This window comes from Mchenga conophoros, linkage group LG2 (assembly GCF_057382185.1).
Source record: "Mchenga conophoros isolate Kocher_MC1m ecotype Shallow Benthic linkage group LG2, M_conophoros_male_GT1.1, whole genome shotgun sequence".
NCBI lineage: Eukaryota > Metazoa > Chordata > Actinopteri > Cichliformes > Cichlidae > Mchenga > Mchenga conophoros.
The window spans coordinates 30374466-30396284 of NC_140527.1; the positions used below are offsets into that span (position 1 = coordinate 30374466).

At 42.2% G+C, this 21819-nt stretch overlaps 3 protein-coding genes across 4 annotated transcripts; 2 read left to right on the top strand and 1 right to left on the bottom strand.

Moving 5' to 3' along the window:
- Positions 1-530: 530 nt before the first annotated feature.
- rnf20 (ring finger protein 20, E3 ubiquitin protein ligase) lies at positions 531-10025 on the top strand. Its single transcript, XM_085293452.1, has 22 exons — positions 531-692; positions 1057-1237; positions 1354-1422; positions 1533-1631; positions 1721-1868; positions 1961-2146; positions 2262-2377; positions 2544-2690; positions 2772-2846; positions 2935-3054; positions 3357-3536; positions 3610-3745; positions 3842-3963; positions 4077-4233; positions 4375-4702; positions 5305-5422; positions 5601-5750; positions 5834-6046; positions 6306-6431; positions 7356-7496; positions 8352-8456; positions 9335-10025. The coding sequence occupies exons 2-22, from the start codon at positions 1067-1069 to the stop codon at positions 9509-9511; spliced, it is 3084 nt and encodes a 1027-aa protein (XP_085149578.1). The 5' UTR covers positions 531-692; positions 1057-1066; the 3' UTR covers positions 9512-10025.
- A 147-nt stretch (positions 10026-10172) lies between these two features.
- Positions 10173-13987, top strand: LOC146582262 (uncharacterized). 2 transcript variants are annotated; one of them, XM_085293461.1, is made up of 4 exons: positions 10173-11242; positions 11612-11671; positions 12949-13051; positions 13301-13987. In XM_085293461.1, exons 1-4 carry the CDS (start codon positions 11039-11041, stop codon positions 13654-13656), a joined length of 723 nt encoding a protein of 240 aa, XP_085149587.1. In that variant the 5' UTR covers positions 10173-11038; the 3' UTR covers positions 13657-13987. The 2 variants fall into 2 exon arrangements, with proteins under 2 accessions (XP_085149587.1, XP_085149596.1); XM_085293470.1 differs by lacking the exon at positions 11612-11671 and having other exon boundaries at positions 10175-11242.
- Positions 13988-15359: 1372 nt separating this feature from the next.
- Positions 15360-18743, bottom strand: LOC146582263 (uncharacterized). Its single transcript, XM_085293503.1, has 6 exons — positions 18473-18743; positions 17469-17756; positions 17231-17397; positions 17053-17145; positions 16927-16971; positions 15360-16817 (listed from the first exon to the last, which is right to left on the bottom strand). Exons 1-6 carry the CDS (start codon positions 18696-18698, stop codon positions 16653-16655), a joined length of 984 nt encoding a protein of 327 aa, XP_085149629.1. The 5' UTR covers positions 18699-18743; the 3' UTR covers positions 15360-16652.
- Between the last annotated feature and the right edge of the window lie 3076 nt (positions 18744-21819).

Consider the following 21819-nt stretch of genomic DNA (forward strand, 5'->3'; position numbering starts at 1 on the left):
CCACACTGAGGGTTACGCTCCACTTCCCACAGATGCTAGCGCTGTACCACTTGCCAACCTCAGTTCATAAGTCACTTAGCACGGTGTAACTTCACAGCAAAACCTGGCTTTTACCCTCGTCGCCATATGTGATATCCTAAAACCAAGGAACCACGGAGACCATGTTTAGCTCACAGTTGCTTCTTTATTAAGAGAACCGGGGCATGCGCCCCCACAGACTGAAAGCTCCCCAACCACTGTTGCCCCCTGGTGGACAAATCCTTGCCACAACATAACAATATATTAAAACAGAAAATGACGGAGAGATGGCAAAAAGAAAGGACGATGGGTTTATAAAATTGGATTTCATTGATTTACTTAGAAAGTTATCAGGCGATTTTTAATTAAAATTTGCATGATAGGATCGAATACTTTAGTGAGGATTCGGTTCACACTCCATACCAATTGGTGGCGGCAATGCACCAGTTCGTTGTTTGCCATCCGCCAATAAGCACAAAGAAGAGAAAGAAGAAGAAGCCGGACGCGTCCCTTTGGTGAATTTGCGCCCTCCGTGGCAGCAGGGGGCGCACTGCCAAGTTAGCTTTAATCCATCATGACTGTGGAAACTTCCGTTTCCGAGAGCCAGGGAGCCGCAACATCAACATCCACAGACAGATTCGGTTACTAGCTTAAAAGTCTTAACGTTAAAAGCGGTAAGGTTTCTATTAGCTGTAGCTGTTGTTGACAGTATTACAGAGTAGTTGCACCAAAGTACGGGATCAGAATGAAGTTGATCGGCATTTAAAGCTGGCGTTAGCAAATGGCTAACGTTCTCCTAACCTTACAGTCACTCATTTAATCAGACTGTTGGTGAATTGAAATGTTACGAGGTCATTTGGGTTTGTTTCTTTCCTCCTCCCATCTCTTTGGGCGATATAGTATCAGAATAAGCACTGAGAGAGTTACCTGATATCATTTGATCTAGCTGGCTTTGTCGTTTACCCAGTTACTTTCATTTGAGACACACAGTTTCCTCCGGTTAGAATGAGAATTTTTTTATTCCTGTATTTGTTTCAGGAGTCCGACGATGTCGGGGCAAAAGCGTCCTGCCGACCCCAGCGGCCCTTCGTCCTCCGGTGCGCCGCCAGAGAAGCGCAGGGAGCGTGAAGGAGAGGACGGAGGTGCCGGAGTCAGCGCCGCGGCCGGAGGGAGCACCGCGGTGGAGACTGTCATTAAACTGGGAGGGGTGTCCAACTCTGTGAGTCCTCATCTATTATCCACTCTACCCTTAATATATCTATTAGCAACCGTCTTCTCGTATTGTGGATAAGTTTTCTTCTTTGTGCAGTCATGTTTCAATCAAATCTTTTTTAGGAAGAACAAGACATCAAAGCTCTCCAGACTAAGAACAGAAAGTTGGGAGAATCTCTCGATCAAAGACAGGTAAATTCATTCCCCGGTGTTGTTTTCTACCTCATCAGACTGTAGAAGCTGCACTTGTTTCTTGTCTTGTTAATCTAAAAGCTTTTGATCTGTTATCTTGTTGCGTGCAGGTGATTGAGGATGAACTTCGAGAGCGAATTGAGAGATTGGAGACCCGGCAAGCAACAGATGATGCCAGTCTTCTGATCCTGAACAGATACTGGAACCAGGTGACCCCTCTGTCAAAAATGATCATTAACAAATATCTTCTGTATGAAGATGTAAAATTCCAAATATTATGCTCTTTGGTCTCTTTCAGTTTGATGAAAACATTCGGCTGATCATCAGGCGTTACGACCAAGCAAGCAGTGAGCCTGAGAAATCTCCAACGGGTGAGGGGCGGAGCCTGAAGCCAGAAACTCCAGAACCCGATGGCGACTCCAACCAGGAGAGAGCCAAGGACCGAGGTAAGAACAGAACTTACCAACGAATCATCACTTTGAAAGCAGTGACGTTAAAAAAACCCAAAAACGGAATCTGTTATGTGGCTGTCATCCAGGCCACCAAGGAGAGACAAACAACTCCTTCCTGGCCACGCTGGCTAGCAGCAGCAGTGAGGAGATGGAGGCAGAGCTTCAGGAGAGGGTGGAGTCTAGCCAGAAGCAGGCTACCCGTGTGCTGGAGATCTATGAATCTCTGAAAAGCACCGTGGCTCAGCTCAAGGCTGAGTTGGACTCTGGAGCTGGTGAGATTCAATGTTTTGACGTTTTCTGTGAAGAGAGTTTTTCAGTGAGACAATGAGATTAAATGTGCGTGCATCAGGTTTTCTTTAAATGTGATGCTGTTGCTTTTCATTCCAGGGGGCAGTCTGTGGGTGGTAGCATCCAAACTGAACACTCTCCTGACCAGTGAAAACGAGCGGCTTCAACAGCTGACGGAGGACCTCAAACAGAAGTACACACACATGACGAGCGAGGTATGAACTGCGTCTTGAACTGGATTAATCCTCAGATCCAACTAACTTTTACACTTTTTAAACACTTGTTTTGAAGATAATATAAACTTCTTGAATGATTTGGTCATAAAGACTTGATTTTTTTTTCTCAGTAGTTAATTCTTTGGGTTTTTTCTGTGTCGCTTAGTCCCGGCTTCTGGCACGGGCGGCTAACAAGGCCGACCAGCGTGTCAGCGAGGTGCAGGCTTTGATCGAGGAGTTGCAGTGGGACATGGAGAAGATCCGCCGGCGGGAAAACAGACTGAACGCACACTTGATCGAGATACTGGAGAGGGTGAGGATAGCGCAGGCTGATTAGAAGCAGGGAAATGTCAGGAGATTATTTGTATGTTGTAACACTTCCTGTGTACTCCAGGTAAACAGCAAAGGCTACAAAGTGTGTGGAGAGGCCAGCAGTGTGTGTGGGACCATCACTATTAACAAGAGAAAGGTAGGATTCCCTTTTAAAGTTAAAGAGCAGCTTTTTGGACAGCAAAAAAACTATAGCGTGAGCATTTTTGTACTTTTCCTTGACACAGTTTGAGGAGATGAACAGTGAGCTGGAGGAGAACAGAGAGCTGGCGGAAAATCGTCTCATCGAGCTGCAGAAGCTCGAGCAAGACCTGCAAAATGTTCAGCAGGAGAACGGCAGCATGAAGGTGCTCACACTGAACGCAGCATTGCTTTGACATTTGTTTTAGTTGCTTGTGATTCATGAGCACTTTTAAAGTCCACTTTCATGAAACCAAACAACCAAACTGCTAATTTACCATCGTGTAAAAATGCTTTTTACTTGAAGCTAATTAAAAATGAGTGGATTCACATGAGTGTAACAGAAATGAAGTCAGTTTTTACACCAGAGTCTTTCTGATGAACCTCAAAAATGTGATGGAAATTATTCATCAGCTAATATTTTTCTCTCCGTTTTGTTGACTTTTCTCATTACCTCTGTTTTGCTCAGACGGAGCTGCTGAACCGAGCTGAAAGCTTGGTGAAAGAAACCGCAGAGTATCGCTGTCTGCAGTCACAGTTTTCTGTGCTCTACAACGAGTCTCTGATCCTCAAGGCTCAGTTAGATGAGACACGCGCTCGACTCAACACCACGAGGACGGCACGGCTACGACAGCTCGAGCACATGGAGGTAGGTTGTGTGTTTGGGCGGTTTCGTTTGTCTTCGTCACACCTCGTCTTACTCTCATCTTCTCTGTGTGCAGAATGATGAGGTGACTCTGCAGAGGAAGGTGCGCACAGAGGTGTTTCAGTTGGAGGACACACTGGCGCAGGTCAGGAAAGAGTATGAGATGCTGCGCATCGAATTTGAGCAGACTCTTGCTGCCAATGAGCAAGCAGGTAACTGATGGAAGTTTTGACATTAAAAGTGAATGAGATGCATTATTTGTATTTGAACCAAAACCTTCACCCTTGACTTCCTCTTACTTCATTCAGGTCCCATTAATAGGGAGATGCGACACCTGATCAGCACGTTGCAAACTCACAACCAACAGATGAAGGGAGAGGTGGTGAAATACAAGTTGAGACTTAGAGAAGCGCAAGCTGAGCTCAACCAGGTAAGTGAGATGGAGGCAAGAAGAGAAATGAAACAATGATGGCGTGCTTTCACAGTCACATCTTCTGGGTGAAGTGAAGCAGAACATGATGGCACAATCTGTTACCCTCATAGGTTCGCGCTTCAAAGGGCAACGCCCCCCTCCAATCTCAGTCCAGCACAGAGATGGATGTGAAGGAGGATATGACTTCTCCATCAACGCTAGCTGTTTCTGGGGAACCTGTGGTCAAGACGGAGCCTGACAACAGCTCCTCCACACCCAGCAGCACAGGTAACTCCCAGCTTAGCTAACTAATTCTAAAACTGATCTCATTTTATGTAGCTTTATTTTAGATAGCTTTTTATTTTTTCGCTAATTAGCCTGTCCCAGTTTACAATTCCTCCATGGCTTTCTCGCATCGTCTTTCTACAGGTGCCTCAGTGAAAACAGAGTCTGGTATAGAGCTCGAGGCAACTATAAAGGAAGAGGAGAAGGAGGAGAAGAAAGAGAAGGAAGAAAAGAAAGAGAAGGACATTATAAAGAAGGAGGAAAAAGAGAGAGAGAGGGAAAAGGAGAGGGAGAGGCCGACCCGGAGCAGCGGGAGCAGCAGCAGCAGTAGCAGCAGCATGATAAAGGAAGAGAAGGAGAAACCAGGGAGCAGCAGCCAGGCAGAGGAGTTGGCCGGGGAGCGTCTCTCTATGGTTGGAGGGTCAAAGAGGAAGGAGATGGAGCAGCTGAAGATGGTTCGCACAGAACTCAAGTAAGATACATTAGTGATTTTTATTTATTTATTTTAAGCTGTGTCAGAGATTATTCATCCATGCAGGACTTTTTCTGCTTTTCTTTTTTTTTGCACACACATAAATTAAAATTATACATTATAAAGAGACATATGACCAAGAATTTGGAAGCTGGAAAAATATTGTAAACTGTAAGTACTCAAACAGCCCATTATCATATTTTTTGTTTCCTCAATCTGATTTTGGAGGGCTTGATTTCAGTGTTACACCTTTGTGTTCATATTTTCATATTATAGTATTATATATATGCTTCATATGTCACAGTTGTCAGAGTACAGTGGAAACATGTTTACTTTCATTGTTGTTGTGGATCTTTTGTTCTGCGGGTCAGCTTCAGGCTGCAAACGTCATGTGATTCTTTGAATCAACAGCAGTAGCACTCACTAAATGATGAGCTCTTCATTATACAGCAGGTAAACAAAGAATGTTGACATGTAAAACATGGGGGAACGGTCTTTTTGTTGTATATGGAGCTAGCATAGCTTGAGAAACTCCTTTAACTGTGTGTTGTGTGTTCGTTTAGGTGATAGTTTTGTTAAATATTCTCACTGTGGTTGTGCAGGAAAGCCCAGGAGTCCCAGCGGGAGATGAAGCTGCTGTTGGACATGTACCGCTCAGCACCCAAGGAGCAGAGGGACAAGGTCCAGCTCATGGCTGCAGAGAAGAAGACCAAGTCTGAGGTGATCAGCGCTGCACAATGCAGGCGTTTTGTTAACATGATCGGCAAAGTAGTGGAAGTGAATCTGTTTGGTCCACTAAGACGTTTCTGGCTTGATTTTTATGTATTTTTTTTACATGGATGGATGGAAGCAGGTAGTAATGTGCTTTGGGCTTCCCGTATAAATGTCCTGGTTTCAGGCAGAGGAGCTGCGGCAGAGGCTGAGAGAGCTGGAGGAGAGGGAGAGGAAGGAAGGCAAGAAAATGGCTGATGAAGAGGCTCTGAGGAAGATCCGTTCTGTGGAGGAGCAGATCGACATCCTCAACAAGAAGCTGTCCATAGCTAAACAGGTGCGGGACCTCATAATTTAGTTTTTACTCTTAAATACCTCTGCCTGGTTCTTTTCTTCCAACACTCTCGCCTCCTCCTGTAGGAGGAAGACGCTCTGCTGAGCGAGATGGACGTGACGGGCCAGGCTTTTGAGGACATGCAGGAACAGAACATCCGCCTGATGCAGCAGCTCAGAGAAAAAGACGACGCCAACTTCAAGCTGATGAGCGAGCGAATCAAGTCCAACCAGATCCACAAGCTGCTGAAAGAGGAGAAGGAGGAGCTCGCCGACCAGCTACTTACTTTAAAAACTCAGGTGAAGCACAAGGCGACTGCAGCACCCATGTGCGCCCCCCACCACGCATAGATTAATTGCTAATTAGTAATTGAATATAGTTAATTACTTTCTTTTAATGCACTGTGCATCATAGTGGTTTGTAACAAACATGGTAAAACATTTTCTGCTGAACAGTTTCCTGCTTTGTTCTTTTTTTTTTTTCTTTTTTTTTCTTCTTTTTTTTCTTTTTTAAATAAAAGGGATTTCTTGAAATCGTTGTTTGCGCTGTACCTTACAGGTCGATGCCCAGCTGCAGGTGGTGAGGAAGCTTGAGGAGAAGGAGCGCCTCCTGCAGGGCACCATCAACACTGCTGAGAGGGAGCTGGCACTTCGAACACAAGCCCTGGACATGAATAAACGCAAGGTAACATATTGTTCCGTATGAAGGGGATAAAAGCCGAGGTGAAGGGCAGGAGAAAACCTGCTTGTCCAGGGATGGCAACCACTCCGAATGGCTACTCACTGTGATGCCTTTTCGTCTGACCTGACCTCGAAGGAAACAGAAGTCCATCGGAGGCCCAGCCTGTTGAGCTGAGCAGTCAGTTTTTGAAATTGTTATGTTGCCTTGGTACCTTCTCAAGATGTGCCAAAAAATCCTAGAGCCTTACAGCGAAACAACTTTTAACAAACAACAGTTGCACAGTGTTTAAATGGATCAACAATCAGCACCTTATAGACCCTCTGTGGTTTATCTGCTCAGTGTGCTGGAGAGTGGAGGCACTGCTGACATCAAAACTGGCATATCGCTTCCTGACGAACCCCCGCGCACATTTGCCCCCTGGAAATTTTATGATCTTTATTGTTTATTTCATATACCAGCTCATCCTAAATGTTATCGAGCACTCAGATCATACTGATGTAGGCGTTGCCCTCCTACGTAACGGGGAGGAGGAGAACACACCAATGCTTGATTTCTTCCTAAACTGTTGTGAGCAGTCAAATCTTGTCTATTGATTTTTAGCTGCAGGCTTCTAACAATACATCTTTCACTGGAGAGCCGGTTCAGCTCACTAGAAAGTGCCTTTACATTGTGCTTGATCATATGTAAAGCTTAAATAATGTGATAAAATGCCCTGTGACTATGCTGTAAATCAAATTTCCCTAAGAGGGCAGAATCAGAGCTACAAAATGAGCTCCTATTAAGGAATTTAAGCTTCCTTAATGCTATTTAGATGTACATAGTTAAAGTAAATAATAACTAAAATCACTTTCACATGCTGTACTGTGTGTGCACAGTGGAGTGCATGGGATTAGAATTTCCCCACTGACAGCTCTCATCCTCCTTCAGGCTCAGGAGTCGGCTTTGCTTTCGGAGGAGGTGCGAACTCAGCTGGAGCAGGTTCAGCAGAGGCTCAAGCTGGTCAGAGAGGAGGTCGTTGAGAACAGCATCTCCAGGGAAAAGGAGTCCTTCAATGCGCGACGAGCACAGGTACGCAAATCACCAAGTTTCAGTAAACACGGCAGTTTGAAATGCCGTCACATAATCATATGCACTGGGATTACAGACTTTAAAGCAATTTTAACTATACTGCTGAAAACAGCCCTACATGTTGATCCTCCACAGCTCTCCTGTATCAGATTGTACCATAAATCTAAACTGGATTTAAAACAATTTAATTTTCTGTCATAAGACTTTCGAGATGACTTTTTCTCAAAATACACAACATATTTTCTAATCCCTAATTGGATTTGTTTCCTCTATAATTCCAATATTTCCATTATGTTTCCCCCTCCAATGAAACGGTGAAAACTTCTCACATGACTGTTAATGCCACTTAAGTCTCTTTTCCACGAGTACTTACTCTACTCTATGGGACTCGGCTCGGCTTTGATCGTTTTCCATTGCGATCGAGTAGCACCTTAAGGTGCCTGGAGTTGTTATAGCAACGCAGCTGCGACAAAAAGCGGCGCAACAGAGAAGGACGTCGAAGCGAGGGTATACCTGCTGCTAAATCAAGGGTAAACATCTGCACCCGGTGGTTTGAACATGGTGTTTTTTGAAAGAGTTGCTCTCATGACTCTTTAAGTGACGCCACTGACTGGCCAATCAGCAGCATGCAGTCTGTTGATGTCACATTTTTGGATCGTCTTAGATTGCTTGGAACCCAGCAGAGCAGATATTAAAAATGACCTAATGGAAACCCCTGAAAAGTCGAGTCAAGTCAGTACAAAAGGGCTATAAGACTATTATAGTCATAAAGTCTGTTGTTAGATGAGCCCAAAATATAGGGAGTGTCTCCTGTCACTTACAGCTGTTACATCTCCCCATTGTGTTTTTTTTCAGGAGGACATTTCCAAACTGAGGAGAAAGATTGAGAAGGCCAAGAAGCCAGCCGAGAAAATCAGCAATGGAGACGATATTCTAAATGAAGAAATAAATGATTATAAGGTCAGACCCTCAGCTTGGCATAAAGTCCTGCAGCAGACTAGCCTGGCTCTCAACGAAGGTGATCCGATGAGTCTGCCAGAACACTTAAAGCTCAGTGATGTGTGTATTGCATCTTTAGTGTAGAAATTGCAGCATTCGCAGGAGGTTATGTCTTTTAGACACTCTGGGAAGTTACCAGTCTCAACCAAGATAAAGCACAGCAACATAAACTCCTGTGCTTCTGTTCCCCATGTGTTCAGTCTTTGTGCTAATCTGAGCTCACAGGTTGCTAGCTATAACTTCCTATTTACTATAAAAACAAAATGAGGCTAACCTTGTGGCAGAGTTTCTCCTTTAGCTCTGATCTGATGACCATTGATAACTTTATGATTCTAATGCTGAAAAACATCTGAGGTCAAACTACAGTCTCACCAACTGTGGGGAAAAAATACAGGCAGTTCCTGTTACACATAAGTAATGTCTCATGGCTGCAAGCAAAATCCATAAACAAATACACTGACAGGTGTTATAGCTGAGTGTGTTTTTGGGAGTGTGATCAGAGTCTTTATGAGGACAGAATAGAACAACTGGAATTCAGTGGATCTGTTAGAAAACAGACTTGCTCAAATTTCAGATTCCTATAGGCCTGTGATCACATTTGTCCAGATTTATCCCCAGAGGCAGTACATATAATTATGATCTGAGTCTTTAGTGATACACACCTGCTTTACAGGATTTCTGTTCTTCTAAGAGAGTGGTTGAGTGTTAAGTCTGGTTTGAGGGCTTCACTCCTGCCCTAGATATTCACTTCCACTCATTAGGAACCATTCAGTCGAGAAAAACAATGTTTTTTTCAGTGTATTGTTCAAACCGTTCCTTGTCTCTCTCTCTCTCTACAGGCACGTCTTACGTGTCCGTGCTGCAACTCCCGGGTGAAGGATGCTGTGCTGACAAAGTGCTTCCACGTCTTCTGCTTCGAGTGCGTTAAGACGCGCTACGACACACGCCAGAGGAAGTGCCCCAAATGCAACGCGGCCTTCGGGGCCAACGACTTCCATCGCATCTACATCGGCTAAAAGCCACGCAGCTAAACTCGTGAGGAAGCGGGTCAGCGAGATGAGCTGGAGTAGAGACACTGCCCGGGGAAAAGGCTCAGCACGGCACTCACGTGCCCCCTCCTCCAATTATGTACTTCCCTTACACTCTGATGTGCAAGCGATTGTTGGTGAGGAGACAGTCGATGATTTCAGCTTTGTGTGGGCCGCAGTGATGCTTTGAAGATTTTTGTTGTTGTTGTTGTTTTATTTTAACAATAACCGAAGCTTCTCTCATCCAGTGTCCACTAATTAACTTTCTTTTTTTAATGCTGGTGCAGACAGAGGCTTGTTTGTGTGCACTCATTTGAAAGCAGCCCATTAAACCAGTTATCAGAGAAACAGCAGTGCTGTGGATGTTGGTGTGTATGTACACTGTGAATGCCGTTTTCTTTTTTTTTTATCTGCCTGTTTTTGCTCAGTGCTGCCCTGAAACAAGCTGACTTGGTGCTGTATAATTGCTGTTCTGCTAGTTATTAAAATTACATGAAAACTGTTCCGCTTCTTCTTCGTTTTTTTGTTATTAAAACCATGTGAAGTCTTAACGTTTGATCCTGCAGCATTAAAATACAAGTCCCAGTGTGCAAATCTCTGTTTATCCCCGCTCAGCAGAGCTCTTTCCTCCCTCTGCTCCTCCTCCCCGAAGCCCCAGACGTGTTTGCACGCTGGAAACGGTCGTTAGAAACGCTGGAAGGAAGGGAGTGCCGAACGGGAACGGTGGCAAGAAGGGCTTTTTCTCTCTCGCTCTCTCACTCTTTAAATGTTATGCAACATAATCCATCACAGAAGTGCATTTTGATGCAAGTTCAGAGACAAAGGAGCACCAACCTCGATCGCTGTGGGGCTCAGAGCTGAAATAAGAGGCTTTAGGAGACTCGTGGCCAGCTCACACTCAGAGTTTCGGTCGTTTTCTTGCAGATCTGCCCAGGAAACAAACCACTTTTGGATTCATACACTGCGGGAGTTTTTTTGTTGTTGTTTTTAACTGTAACTTTCCGTTACGTTTTGACTGATGATCTCATATCTCTATCGCTGCTGGATCTAAGCCTTTAACGGTTTCTTACCAAATATAGCTGGAGCGTCCTTGGGGAGCGCAGAGTTCCAGGATTGGATATTTTTTGCAGTGCAGCCAGAGTTTATAATTAAACACCAATAGTAATAATATCCTCCTGAAACCGAAAGGATTTTTAAACCTGTGTTTTATCTGAATTTCAAATTTTACACTTGAATGTCTTATTATTTTTAAAAGCGTGCGCCTTCTACTGCCTGTCCTTCTGCCTGTTGGTGCTACATGTTGATTTAAAACTCGGTGTGCAGTCAGCGAATGCTCCCAACAGAAGCCATTTTTAAGTCTGTGATTTTCTGTCTGAGTCACTGAACACGAGCTGCTCAACCTGCTCTGAGCAGCGTGAACCTGTGCGCGTTCACTTGGCACATTTTCCACACATTGTTCTCAAACCTCCTTTCAGTGACTCCGTGCGTCTGGGCTGAGAGCGCAGTGGATGTGCCATGGCTCGGGTTTTTCTTACTATCTGTGTGTTGGCTCTCGGCTTGACGGTGGCCTGGGCTGGAGCCGAAGCTCGGGCTGAGCAGGCCAAGGCGGACAGCCCATCGGTGGTTACCCTGCGTACCGTTTTCACGGGAACCTGCCAGGAGATCCACCGGTACGCGGAGTCGTTAGTGGGAACCAGCGTGATACGATCAGCTGCTGAGGTAAAGAGGGGAGGTGCACCGCGGGATAACGCTCTTTTCCTCCTTGCACTAGGAAGTGGATTTGAATTGTTAAAATGCGGTGGTCTAACTTCACTATTCTCTCAGTATTCTCGCTCTGTGCTTAACTGTACCCGATTACTAATTCTGAAAGCTCCAACCTTTCTCTTTAACCTTTCTCCACCCATCACTTCACCCTCTACACACGCATTCCCCTCCATGTGCTCTTCAACTTGATAATCTCCCTTCCTGATCCCCCATCATCTTCTCTGCCCTCATTTTTCTGTCTTCTCCTCACCCCTTCGCACTCTTCCACACGCTCATCTCCGCCTCCCTGCTCCTTCTACTACTGGTGGCTCCCTTTTCCCTCAGAGTGCAGTGTTGTTTCTTGAGTCATTGCTTGGTCAGGAGAACGTCGGTACATTGGCCATGGTAAGCAACATTCCTGGGTGTTTCCATCGTGCTGCCCTGACATGGTGCCTTAAACAGAGCCCACTCACTTGGTTCAGTTTAGCCCCATGTCGTGTCATGTCGTGTTACACCATATAGCGCTGAGAGTAGAGAAGCTGTGTGTTTCAGTACAGTGATATTTGCATGTAAGGGCTCACTTTACTTGTGAGCTTTTGTGTGTGTGTGTGTGTGTGTGTGTGTGTGTGTGTGTGTGTGTGTGTGTGTGTGTGTGTGTGTGTGTGTGGAAACGTAATTGTGCATTAGTAGTTCACCATGAATCACCTAGTGTGTCTGAATGTGTGAGTTAACTACCCGCATGCAGTCAAACTGAAAATAAAGCCTGTTTCTGCAACTTCAGATTTAAGCTAAACAAAAGATCTGGACGCTGTGCTGATAGTTCCCAGTAAAATCAGTGTAAAAGAGCAAAATCTTTGGTATAATAGTGTAATAAGTAAATAAGCCCGATTTTACAGTTATGAAAGCTTTAAAAGTTTTGGAAATTAAAACCAATAGAAGGTTATTACACCTGTTTATGAGTTACACAGACACTGGCATGAAGTTCTTAAGTTTGTGGCCTTGTGTAGTGCAACAGGTGCAGATTAGATATGCGTCCAACTCGCTGGGCTCCCCTTGACCTTGCAGTACTGTGTCTGTGTGTGTGTTGTTTTGTGAGTCGGTGGTGGAGGGTGCACAGGAATAGAGAGGGGTGCTGTCCAGCTGTCACCAGCACGCACAGCTGTTTGTCCAAGTCGGCACATCTTCTATCTTAAGATGCCGCTCATAAGATAAGAGATAAGATAAGATAAGATAGAACTTTATTAATTCCTCGGGTGGGTTCCTCTGGGAAATTCGACTTCCAAAAAAAGCACAGCAACGACCAAAGTTACAGTTACAGAACTGTTATATATATATATACACACACACACACACACACACACACACACACACACACACACACACACATATATAAATACAGAGACAAATATAAATAAAATATACAAAGGGGATAAATAGAATAAATAGGAATAAAAAATAAAAATACAAGTGAAATAAGGGCTATTAAAGTTCCCAGCTGAATGCGATCAGTGAGTTTGTACCAGCTGCTCCTGTCAGCATTATGAATCACACTGCCTGCACATTGTCTTCTGTCGTCTCTCTGCATGGTTTTCAGTCTGGCCAGTATGCCATGTTACTTAATTGTGGCCTTGTGTAATAACAAATGTAAAGCATGTCTCCACCCTCCTTGCACACCACTCCAGTTTTTTGAGATGGTGATCCGATTCCTGGCCGAAGGAGCTGCCAGCGGCCTGAATGTCATCGCTGTTTACGTCACAGAGATCCTCAGAGTCACTGGATTTGATGGTGGGTAGCAGGATGAGCCCCTATGTGTGTGTCTGTTTGTGTGTGTGTGTGTGCTCACGTAAAGTTGAATCCATGGCAATAAAAAATGCAAGTGAAAATATGCAGACTTGCCTCTCCCTCCGGGCAATTTGTAAGCCACTCCTTTTTAATTGTAAGTGTTTGCTCTTGTTGCTTCCTGTGTAACAGAAAGTATTTTCAAGCTTTATTCTTTTTAACAACACGGCTAAGCTGGATTTCCTCCCTCCACAGCTACACTGAAACTGCCCCACTTCACTCCAGAGGGTGTGACGGCCGTCGCCCAGTGGGGTCTGGTGGCCCTCATTGGCTACTGGTTGCTGTCCATCGTTCTGCGTCTGCTGATTGGTGCGATAAAGCAGGTCTTCTGGATTATCAAAACTGTCTTGGGACTCTGGTTTTTTGGACTGATAGTGACTGATAAGCAAGCGTCCGCAGACACCACGGCAGTTCGACTGGCTGGCTTAGTGCTGGTATGCGTCTTTTTGACGCTGCTCACTTCGAGCTCTGAAAAGTCTTTTGTTGTGGAGGATCGACTGAGGCGCCTGGAGGGCCGAGTGAACGCAGTAGAGAGTAAGAAAAAGGAGTAGTGATGAGAAAAGGCAGACAGGAGTTAAGATGGACAAAGGTGATGGCAATGCAAGTTAAGAAAAATAGTAACTGATTTCTGTCAGCCTGTTTGTGTGAGATATGGGTAATAAAGTAATCTCTGGGATTTTTAATCAAAAATGTTCTTTTCGTCTGCAATCAAGCCACATGAAACTTGTTTACTATGACAAACAAAATGTATTGAAAGGCTACACAAGAAAAAAAATGACTGTGCATACAGGAAATAATTCCATAAATGAGATCATAACAGTCCTTTTCTGCCCTGTCTGTTGCACCATTTCAAACACAATAAAATATTTTACAAAATTTTCAGTTCAAAGAGAAAAGCTTCAGTCATGCAAACTCTGTGTGCATTTCTGCCAGCTGCTTACCATGACCACAGTTTCCACAGTGACAACTGAGCTAAATGAAAATGTTGTTTCCTTTGCAAGCACTGTGCAAAAAAGCAACGTATTCTGTTCCTTTGGTACACATTCCTGGGGGTCAACCATCAAAGAATGATGAATGGTGAACCATTGAGATGCAAAAGTACAATCTTTGACCTTCTGGTATCACTAAGGGAAAGTCCATTACAGCAGCCAATCCAACTGATATTTTTGTCTGGGCTGAAGTGGTTGACCAACTGCCAGACCAGCGTAACCCAGCGTAATCATGCAGCTATCCTGATTGAGAACCTTCCATGCACTGATGGCATCTTAGATTAGGCTTCATAAGCACAAGCATCAAGCAACACATCTTATATTTGATGACTTATGTTCAATTAGCTACAGCCATGCCTCTTCACTCCCATCTGCCAGGCTGGGTCCCAACGGCTCTGTCATCTGGAAGCTTTTTAATCCTTTGGGTTCTTACCACCAATCTCCACCCCCACTGTCACATCAAGGGAATGGAGCAACCTGACCTCAGTGCCAAAATTATCACTTCTGCTTGCTCCCCTTCACCATCAATAGTCAAAATCCTCCTACGCTGTTCTTTGGTGGAGTGCCAAGCAGACCAGATACAATTCTATTGTGAAATCAACCTTTTTTTCCTCACCACATTAGTGAAAAAAGGAGGAAACTGATAGAGTGTTGCAGCTAAATGTATCTAAAATGAATTTCTTTTAAAAGATTAAAAGGATAAAGCAAGAATTAGACACCAGCTCTTCCTCTCACAGCTCTGCAACCCTTTTTATGCATTTGGATTTCCCAGGCCACAACTTCACTTAATTATACAGAAATGGCAAACCGATTCAGCAGCTAGCTTATGAACACTTTAGAGCACCTAAAGAGCCAGCTGTTTCCCTTAACAGAATTTAGAGAGCGTTAAATATTGGGCATATGTTCACCAGGTGTCCAAAACACAGATAAATGCAGATTTTGCAACTCCTTCCAAACTTTTCTTAGTTACTTAAAAGAAAATCTTCTAGTTACACTTCCCCAAAAACTTAAAAAGCAAAACAAACCCTAACTCAAGCTGTGAAAGAATGGAAGTGGATATTTTCACATTTTTGTTACACAATAGCATACATACTATAGCCTTTATAGGATTCCCACGTCTCTGATATAACCTACACAGAGATTGCCAATTATTGTGGGAAAAGGCTAAACAAAAACATATTAATTTTAAGTAACTTTAAGAAATTAAATGAGTCACACGAGGTTTTAGTGCTTAGAGTTTTATTTTGTGTGTTTCTTCTGCTATTACAAAGTTAGTTTGAACACATACTCCAGTTCTTAAAGCATGAGCTGATAAACCTTTTTAAATGTCTCTACACAGGACTACTTGTTGTGCGTGTCAGACAGGTCTGAGGTTCTGTTGTTTTTCTTCTCAAGACAGAAAAGCCTCAGTTGTAGTTTGAGTCCTGCTCTGCTTCCTGTCTTCTGTGAACCAGCTGCTATGGCAGAAAGGAATTTATGTGCTTGGATGGGCTTTTGGCTCTCTAGTGACACTGTTGGAGGTGCTTTAAGTATTAGTGAAGGTAAACTGTGCAGGGGAACAAATGCAAATACCAAACAAGTTGTAGAGGTAGGATAATGCTAGCTTTAATGTAACAGATGTCTAAATACATGCTGATATGTCCATAAGGGTTTTTTAAAAGGTTTTACAGCATATAGTCTTCTCAGAAAGTGCTTAAATAACATACACACAATACACACAATCGACAGTACTTTCACAGGATGAAGGGGTATTGCACTTGTAACTAAATGTAACAGATCAAAAGTTCCCACATATGGACACAAATACATCAAATATATAAAAACAAAACATAAACCACATGTCAGGAGGGTAGGTCTTTGGTAAAGCATAGAAATATTTCCATATTGATGGCCCTTGCATTTCTAAGTTTGCTTTTTGTGTACAAGATATGATTAAATACTAAGATATGAACTCTTCATACAAGCAACAATAACAAAAAAGTCTAAAATAAGCGTCTTCATTAGCAGTCTCACATTTCATACAAACTGTGAATGCATCTTTCTCAGGAGCTAAAAACAGTTCCCTTATTTAAGTTAATATGACTCAGATTCCACATTTAACTGTAAAACCTCAGTTTTTGCAACGTGCCTACTGCATATATCTTCCCTGAAAATATCACATTCACAGTGGTCTGTAATGCATAACGTATTCCTGACAGAACTATAGAGAACAGAAAAATGTATTTACAGTAGTGTTAATTAATGTGCCGTATCCCTTAAAAATCACAACATAAAAAACAAAAAGACAGACGAAAATCCGAAAATACATATTTTCTTTCTCCTTGATAAATATGGAACTACAGCAGGCAGCAGTGAAGACACAAGCTTCAAAATGTTTTTGGTTCTAAGGTTTTTTTTATCCATAAAAAACTATCTGTAGAAACATAAATTTGTAAATGTACCAGTGGTTACAAAACATTTTTTTTCTTGGCTCAAAGATGTCAGGCAAGCCTATTCCCTGAAATGTCAAATTATCCCTTCGTCACCGTACTAAAGAACACAGTTCAAAATCAAGACTTTTAGAAGAAGTTGAATTTCTCTGAGGTATAAACATCACAGTACGTTGAGGCTGAGCTGAGTGGCGGACCAGAATTGAAAATTGTCCCCTTCAATTCAAACCGTGGCTCAGGGTCGGAGGTGGGAGTGATGGTTGGAGCCTCTTCCTGCTTCGCCGGCGGTGTAACCTGGAGGAAAAAGACAGACGTGTCACTGCACATTTAGCCTTTAAACCAAGTCTCGTTTCTAAGTTTAAAGAAGTTTCAAAACTGCATTGAACATGCACTTAGGTCTCACCTCACAATAAGCAGGTGGAGAATCCGTAGCAGCAGAACTGTGTATCTGCAGAGTTCAACAACACACATTAATAGCAGGAAAGAGAGGAGAATAAAAATGGCTCAGGAGTTGAGTTCATACACTAACCAGCAGGTCAACTGGAGCATCAGGAGCCTCATCAGTGTTGGGTGGATTAGAGAGTTCACAGTGCTGGTTTGATCCCGGACCCACAGGCTCAAACTGCAGTTCGATTTAAACAGACAATATAAACACAACTAAAAAAAATAAATACACAAAAAGCAAAAAAATAGCAGATCATGTTCACCTCATGGTAATACACAGCAGGCTCGCTATCATTCTCTGCAGCTGCTTCTGAGTTCTCCTTTGCTGAGGATCTCTCACCACAACAGCAGTACTTGCAGCAACACCAGCACAGTGTGAAGAACAACGCACCACCACCAATACCGAGGTAAGCCTGACTAAACTGTGGCTCTGAAACAAAGTCTGTTAATCAGCCCAAAGCAAACTATACTGTATAATGAAAATGATCTTAGTTTATTTACCTTCCATTTCCAGGAAAACTACCAAGGCTTTGTCATCATTATCATCTCTGACTTCAAACCGTCCACTGCATGTCTTTTGGATGGCCTTGTGTACAATCCCACATGGCTTTAAAAGCTCAAACCCCACGCAATCCACTTGTTTCAAATCATGCTGCAGTCTGCCCTTAAGGACTATCGCAGTCTTACTGTTTTCGCCAGGGAAGAAGTAAATGTTGCAGGAGTGCGGTTCCAGATCAAAAGTGATGTTCAGGACTTGATTAGTCTCCAGGGTATAGCTCTTTGTGACCTCTGATAAAGAAAATATTAAAGTGATTTTTAAGTTAATGCACTAATGCATGAGGAATCTGTAGGAAGCAGGGGCAGCTCTAGGGGAGGGGTTGATGACGGAAAATCGTGAGGGACATACAAAGTGACACAATACAAATGACAAAAATTACATATGGAGAAATAAATAACAAGTTAATATTTCAACTCATTGTAGGGTGTCTATAGGACTTTTATCAACGTTTCCCCCTCAGTTGCACATGGTGATTTCCCCTGCAGTGGATGGGGTTTTTAAGTATATGATGTGTTCAACTTTGTCTTGGTTCGTGGTGTAAGTTTTTTGGGGGGTTTTGTGTCCGATTTAAGGAAAATTAAGTTACTGTCGTGTATGATGCTTCTGAAGATGAGCTGTGAGAATCTCCATAAAACCAGAACCTGTCCTTTTAAAAAGGCTTAAAACGAACCAACCCATATGTCCTTTACTGAGCTTTAGATTTGCATTGCTCTGGTGGACTTTATAAAATCCAGTTTACAGAGTATAGAGCTATATGACTTAACTAAATGCATATTTGTTATATACCGCAGTTTGGCTTTAGAGACTTTAAATGTGCTGTTACAGTAGTGTTACGCTCTCATTGATTTGTAGGTCAATCTAACTATAGGCTTGTGGTAAAAGTTTAGCACACCTGTAGAAAAAGAAAAAAAACATTAGATAAATCAAGGACTAAAAAGATCCACACCTTTTACGTCAATGATCTTCGCATGCATCAATTCCCCATAGTTGTCTTTGAATATGTAGCGGCCACTGTCTTTTTGGGCTAAAGAACTGATGGTATATAAGGTCTCAGTCATCTTCCATCTACTGCCCTCTTTGGGCTGATCTTCGTCACGTTCCCACAAGATCGTCCCTTCTGATTTGTTCTTGGGGATTAACTCGATAAAGTGAACCCTTCTTGACACCCTCATCCTGAATCTGTTTCCATACTCCACTTCATAATTTTCAACATTTTCAAGGCCTGGAGAGGAGAGAAAAATTATTAATGTATGTTGTTATTGCAAATTGAGAAACATTTTGTAAGCCCACCCAAAGGGCGTTTCCTTCAGCGCACTAGTGATGCGTTTAAGGGTTTTACGGAAATTATTGTTAAAATATCGAACAAGAGGGTTCGGTGTGACTCGGCCTCAGCCCCTCAGTTCGATAAAAGATTGGCGAGGGGCTGTTAGGTCCACGAACAATAATAATATTTTTTATTAAAGGTTAATTGTTGTTGTTGTTGTTATTAATACATTTAATAATAATAATAATAATAATGCATTTTATTTGAGGGCGCCTTTCAAAAACCCAAGGTCACCTTACAAAAAACAAAATTAATAAAAGGAACAGTTGTCATAAAATACATAAAATAAGTTAAAATTACAAAACAGAGCTTGACAACAGATAAAATCAGCATTAAAGCGAATAAGCCAGTTTAAACAGATGTGTTTTGAGCTGTGTCTTAAAATAGAAAGGGAGTCAATATTTCTTAGTGCAGGAGGAAGAGAGTTCCAGAGCCGGGAAGCAGAGCGACTGAAAGCTCTGTTCCCCATAGTAATAAGGTGTGAGGACGGAACAGTAAGATGAATAAGACTAAGGACAAGGATGGCAGCAGCATGGGGAGTAAGGAAGGGACGGAGTCGGTTAATATTACGTTTGACATTTGACAATATTGTTCAAATTACATAGAGAGAGAGAGAGAGAGAGAGAGAGAGAGAGAGAGAGAGAGAGAACCATGGAGAGGCTGCTAGGAAAGCTTCAAATGCAGAGAGTCAGGCAAGTCCCGAGGTGCCAGCTAAACAGTAAAAACAAGGAAGGAGGAAGAGGAGGAACCATCATGGGAGGATAGGCCCCTGCAGAGCATGTACCACCGGCAGATAGAGGAGGTGACTGACATCCAGAAATCCTACCAGTGGCTGGATAAAGCTGGACTTAAAGTCAGCACAAAGGATATTGGAAGCACAGGAACAAGCTCTGAGCACAAAATCCATAGAGGCTGGGGTCTATCACACTAGGCAAGGCCCCAGGTGCAGACTGTGTAAAGATGCCCCTGAGCTAATCCAGCACATAACAGCAGGATGCAAGATGCTGACAGGCAGGGCATACATGGGACGCCATATCCAAGTGGCCAGCATAGTATACAGGAACATCTGTGCCAATTCTGGCCTGGAAGTCGAGAGGGGAATTTATTTTATTATTATTTTTAGAATGAAATCAAAATTTCAAGACAAATTTTAAAATGTTATTTTGAGAAAAAAGCTAAATTTGAATTTAAGTTGAATTTAATCTCAAAATAGTATTTCAAGTTTATTCTCAAATTTGTATGTTGAATTTCTCATTGAAATACTATTTTGGAGAATTAATTGGAAATTTTGAGATTAAAGTCGAAATAGTATCTTGACTTTCATCTTGGATATCTTTTATTGTCATCTTTAATTTTAAGAATTAAGTCAACATTTCTAGATTAATCTTGAAACACTTCTAAGAAAATGAAGTTGAAACAGAATCTAATTACTTTGGTAATCTCCAAGCTTTTCTGCCACTACAAGACTCATTTTGGTTTTGAGTGAAATTTCCTTTTAATACACTTAAGATCCATGTACCCTTTGAGTGACTTATGGAAGCTTTATGTGTAGATTTACATAATATCCCAATTCAGCTTTGGCTGTAACAGAGTTAACGCTAAATAGCAAAGATATATATGGGGTCAGTTATGTGACAGACAGAGCTCATTAAGCAGGCAGGTGTGAGCCTGGTTGCTATAGCGACACCATCCAGTGGCACCACACACACACACACACACACACACACACACAAACAGACATACACCTCTCTGCTGCTGCTTTAACCCTTTAAAACCGGTCGGAGTTTGTTGTTGTTGTTTTTTTACCTTCGGAGCCCTTATAAGCCTGTACTGGTGTTTTTAAAAGTCATGTTTGACTTCATACTTTTCTGAATAGTTTCTGGGATGCTTAGAACTCAAATTGCACTGCTGAAAATAGTTTATTTTGATGTACATGCTGTATTTTTGCAAATTTGCATTATGATATTTATTTTCATTTTTCCAGCAGTATATAAAAAATTGGTGTGAAGACACTCAAAATAAATTTCCTGTTGTTAGAAACTATTTTGTGCAACTTTTTTGTATTTACAAACTTCTTAAATTTCTCTAACTAGAAATATATGTAAAAAAAAAAAAGATTTTCAATTTTTTGTAGTGTATTGTACTTTTTTGCAATTTATGTAGTTATTATAGACTTAATGCACACATATTACCTAATTTTGGGCTATAACAGCTATACTGATGTACAGCAACTTGAAATGCTCCCAAAAATGGCACTACAGAATGTAAAAATATAAATATAACTCTAGTGGACTTGGTTCTATGGTAGGTCCTAAAGGTTTAAATAAACAGAAAAGTCATTGTGAAACAAATGCTTCCCAAGAAAATACTACAAGTCGTATTGACAAAAATAAATGCTTTTCAGCATTCACACTAATAAAGATTTGAATAACAATACTGTCAATACTTATCAGCATTCACACTAATTAACAAAAAATCCAATTTAGGATTTTTTTTTAAACAAGAACAAAAGACAGGGTGAACTTGTATTTAGAAATGCATATCTAACAGGGCTCTGGAGGTAGAGCAGGTCATCCACTAATCAGAAGGTTGGTGGTTCAATCCCTGGCTGTTATAATCTGCATGCCAAAGGATTCTTGGGATACTGAACCCCAAGTTACTCACCGATATGATAAGTGTGAATGCTACATAGAAAGCACTTAAGTACAAAAACAGTAGAAAAAAGTACTTCAAGTGGAAAGGTTCTTTATAAGAAACAGTCTATCTAAAAAATTCTATTATCAAACAGATTGGTTGATGCAGGATAGTTTAATTCTCATTAAGATTTTCAGTTACACAACAATAGCTGCCTGCCACCAAATGAGATGTAAAAACAATTCCTGATCCTGATTCTATCACATTTGTAAAACAAATTGAGCCAGGGGAGTCCTGAATTGGGGTCCTTTCCCCGAAATGTAAACACATATACA

What these genes read in the sequence shown, in the direction of transcription:
- rnf20 (XM_085293452.1), top strand. Translation starts at nt 1,067, where the DNA reads ATGTCGGGGCAAAAGCGTCCTGCCGACCCCAGCGGCCCTTCGTCCTCC. An exon ending in TGGGAGGGGTGTCCAACTCT is followed by an intron (nt 1,238 to 1,353) that starts GTGAGTCCTCAT and finishes AATCTTTTTTAG; the next exon opens with GAAGAACAAGACATCAAAGC. An exon ending in CTCCACACCCAGCAGCACAG is followed by an intron (nt 4,234 to 4,374) that starts GTAACTCCCAGC and finishes GTCTTTCTACAG; the next exon opens with GTGCCTCAGTGAAAACAGAG.
- LOC146582262 (XM_085293461.1), top strand. Translation starts at nt 11,039, where the DNA reads ATGGCTCGGGTTTTTCTTACTATCTGTGTGTTGGCTCTCGGCTTGACG. An exon ending in TGATACGATCAGCTGCTGAG is followed by an intron (nt 11,243 to 11,611) that starts GTAAAGAGGGGA and finishes CTTTTCCCTCAG; the next exon opens with AGTGCAGTGTTGTTTCTTGA. An exon ending in ACGTCGGTACATTGGCCATG is followed by an intron (nt 11,672 to 12,948) that starts GTAAGCAACATT and finishes ACACCACTCCAG; the next exon opens with TTTTTTGAGATGGTGATCCG.
- LOC146582263 (XM_085293503.1), bottom strand. Translation starts at nt 18,698, where the DNA reads ATGAGGGTGTCAAGAAGGGTTCACTTTATCGAGTTAATCCCCAAGAAC. An exon ending in GAAGATCATTGACGTAAAAG is followed by an intron (nt 17,757 to 18,472) that starts GTGTGGATCTTT and finishes TTTCTTTATCAG; the next exon opens with AGGTCACAAAGAGCTATACC. An exon ending in CTGCTGTGTATTACCATGAG is followed by an intron (nt 17,146 to 17,230) that starts GTGAACATGATC and finishes ATCGAACTGCAG; the next exon opens with TTTGAGCCTGTGGGTCCGGG.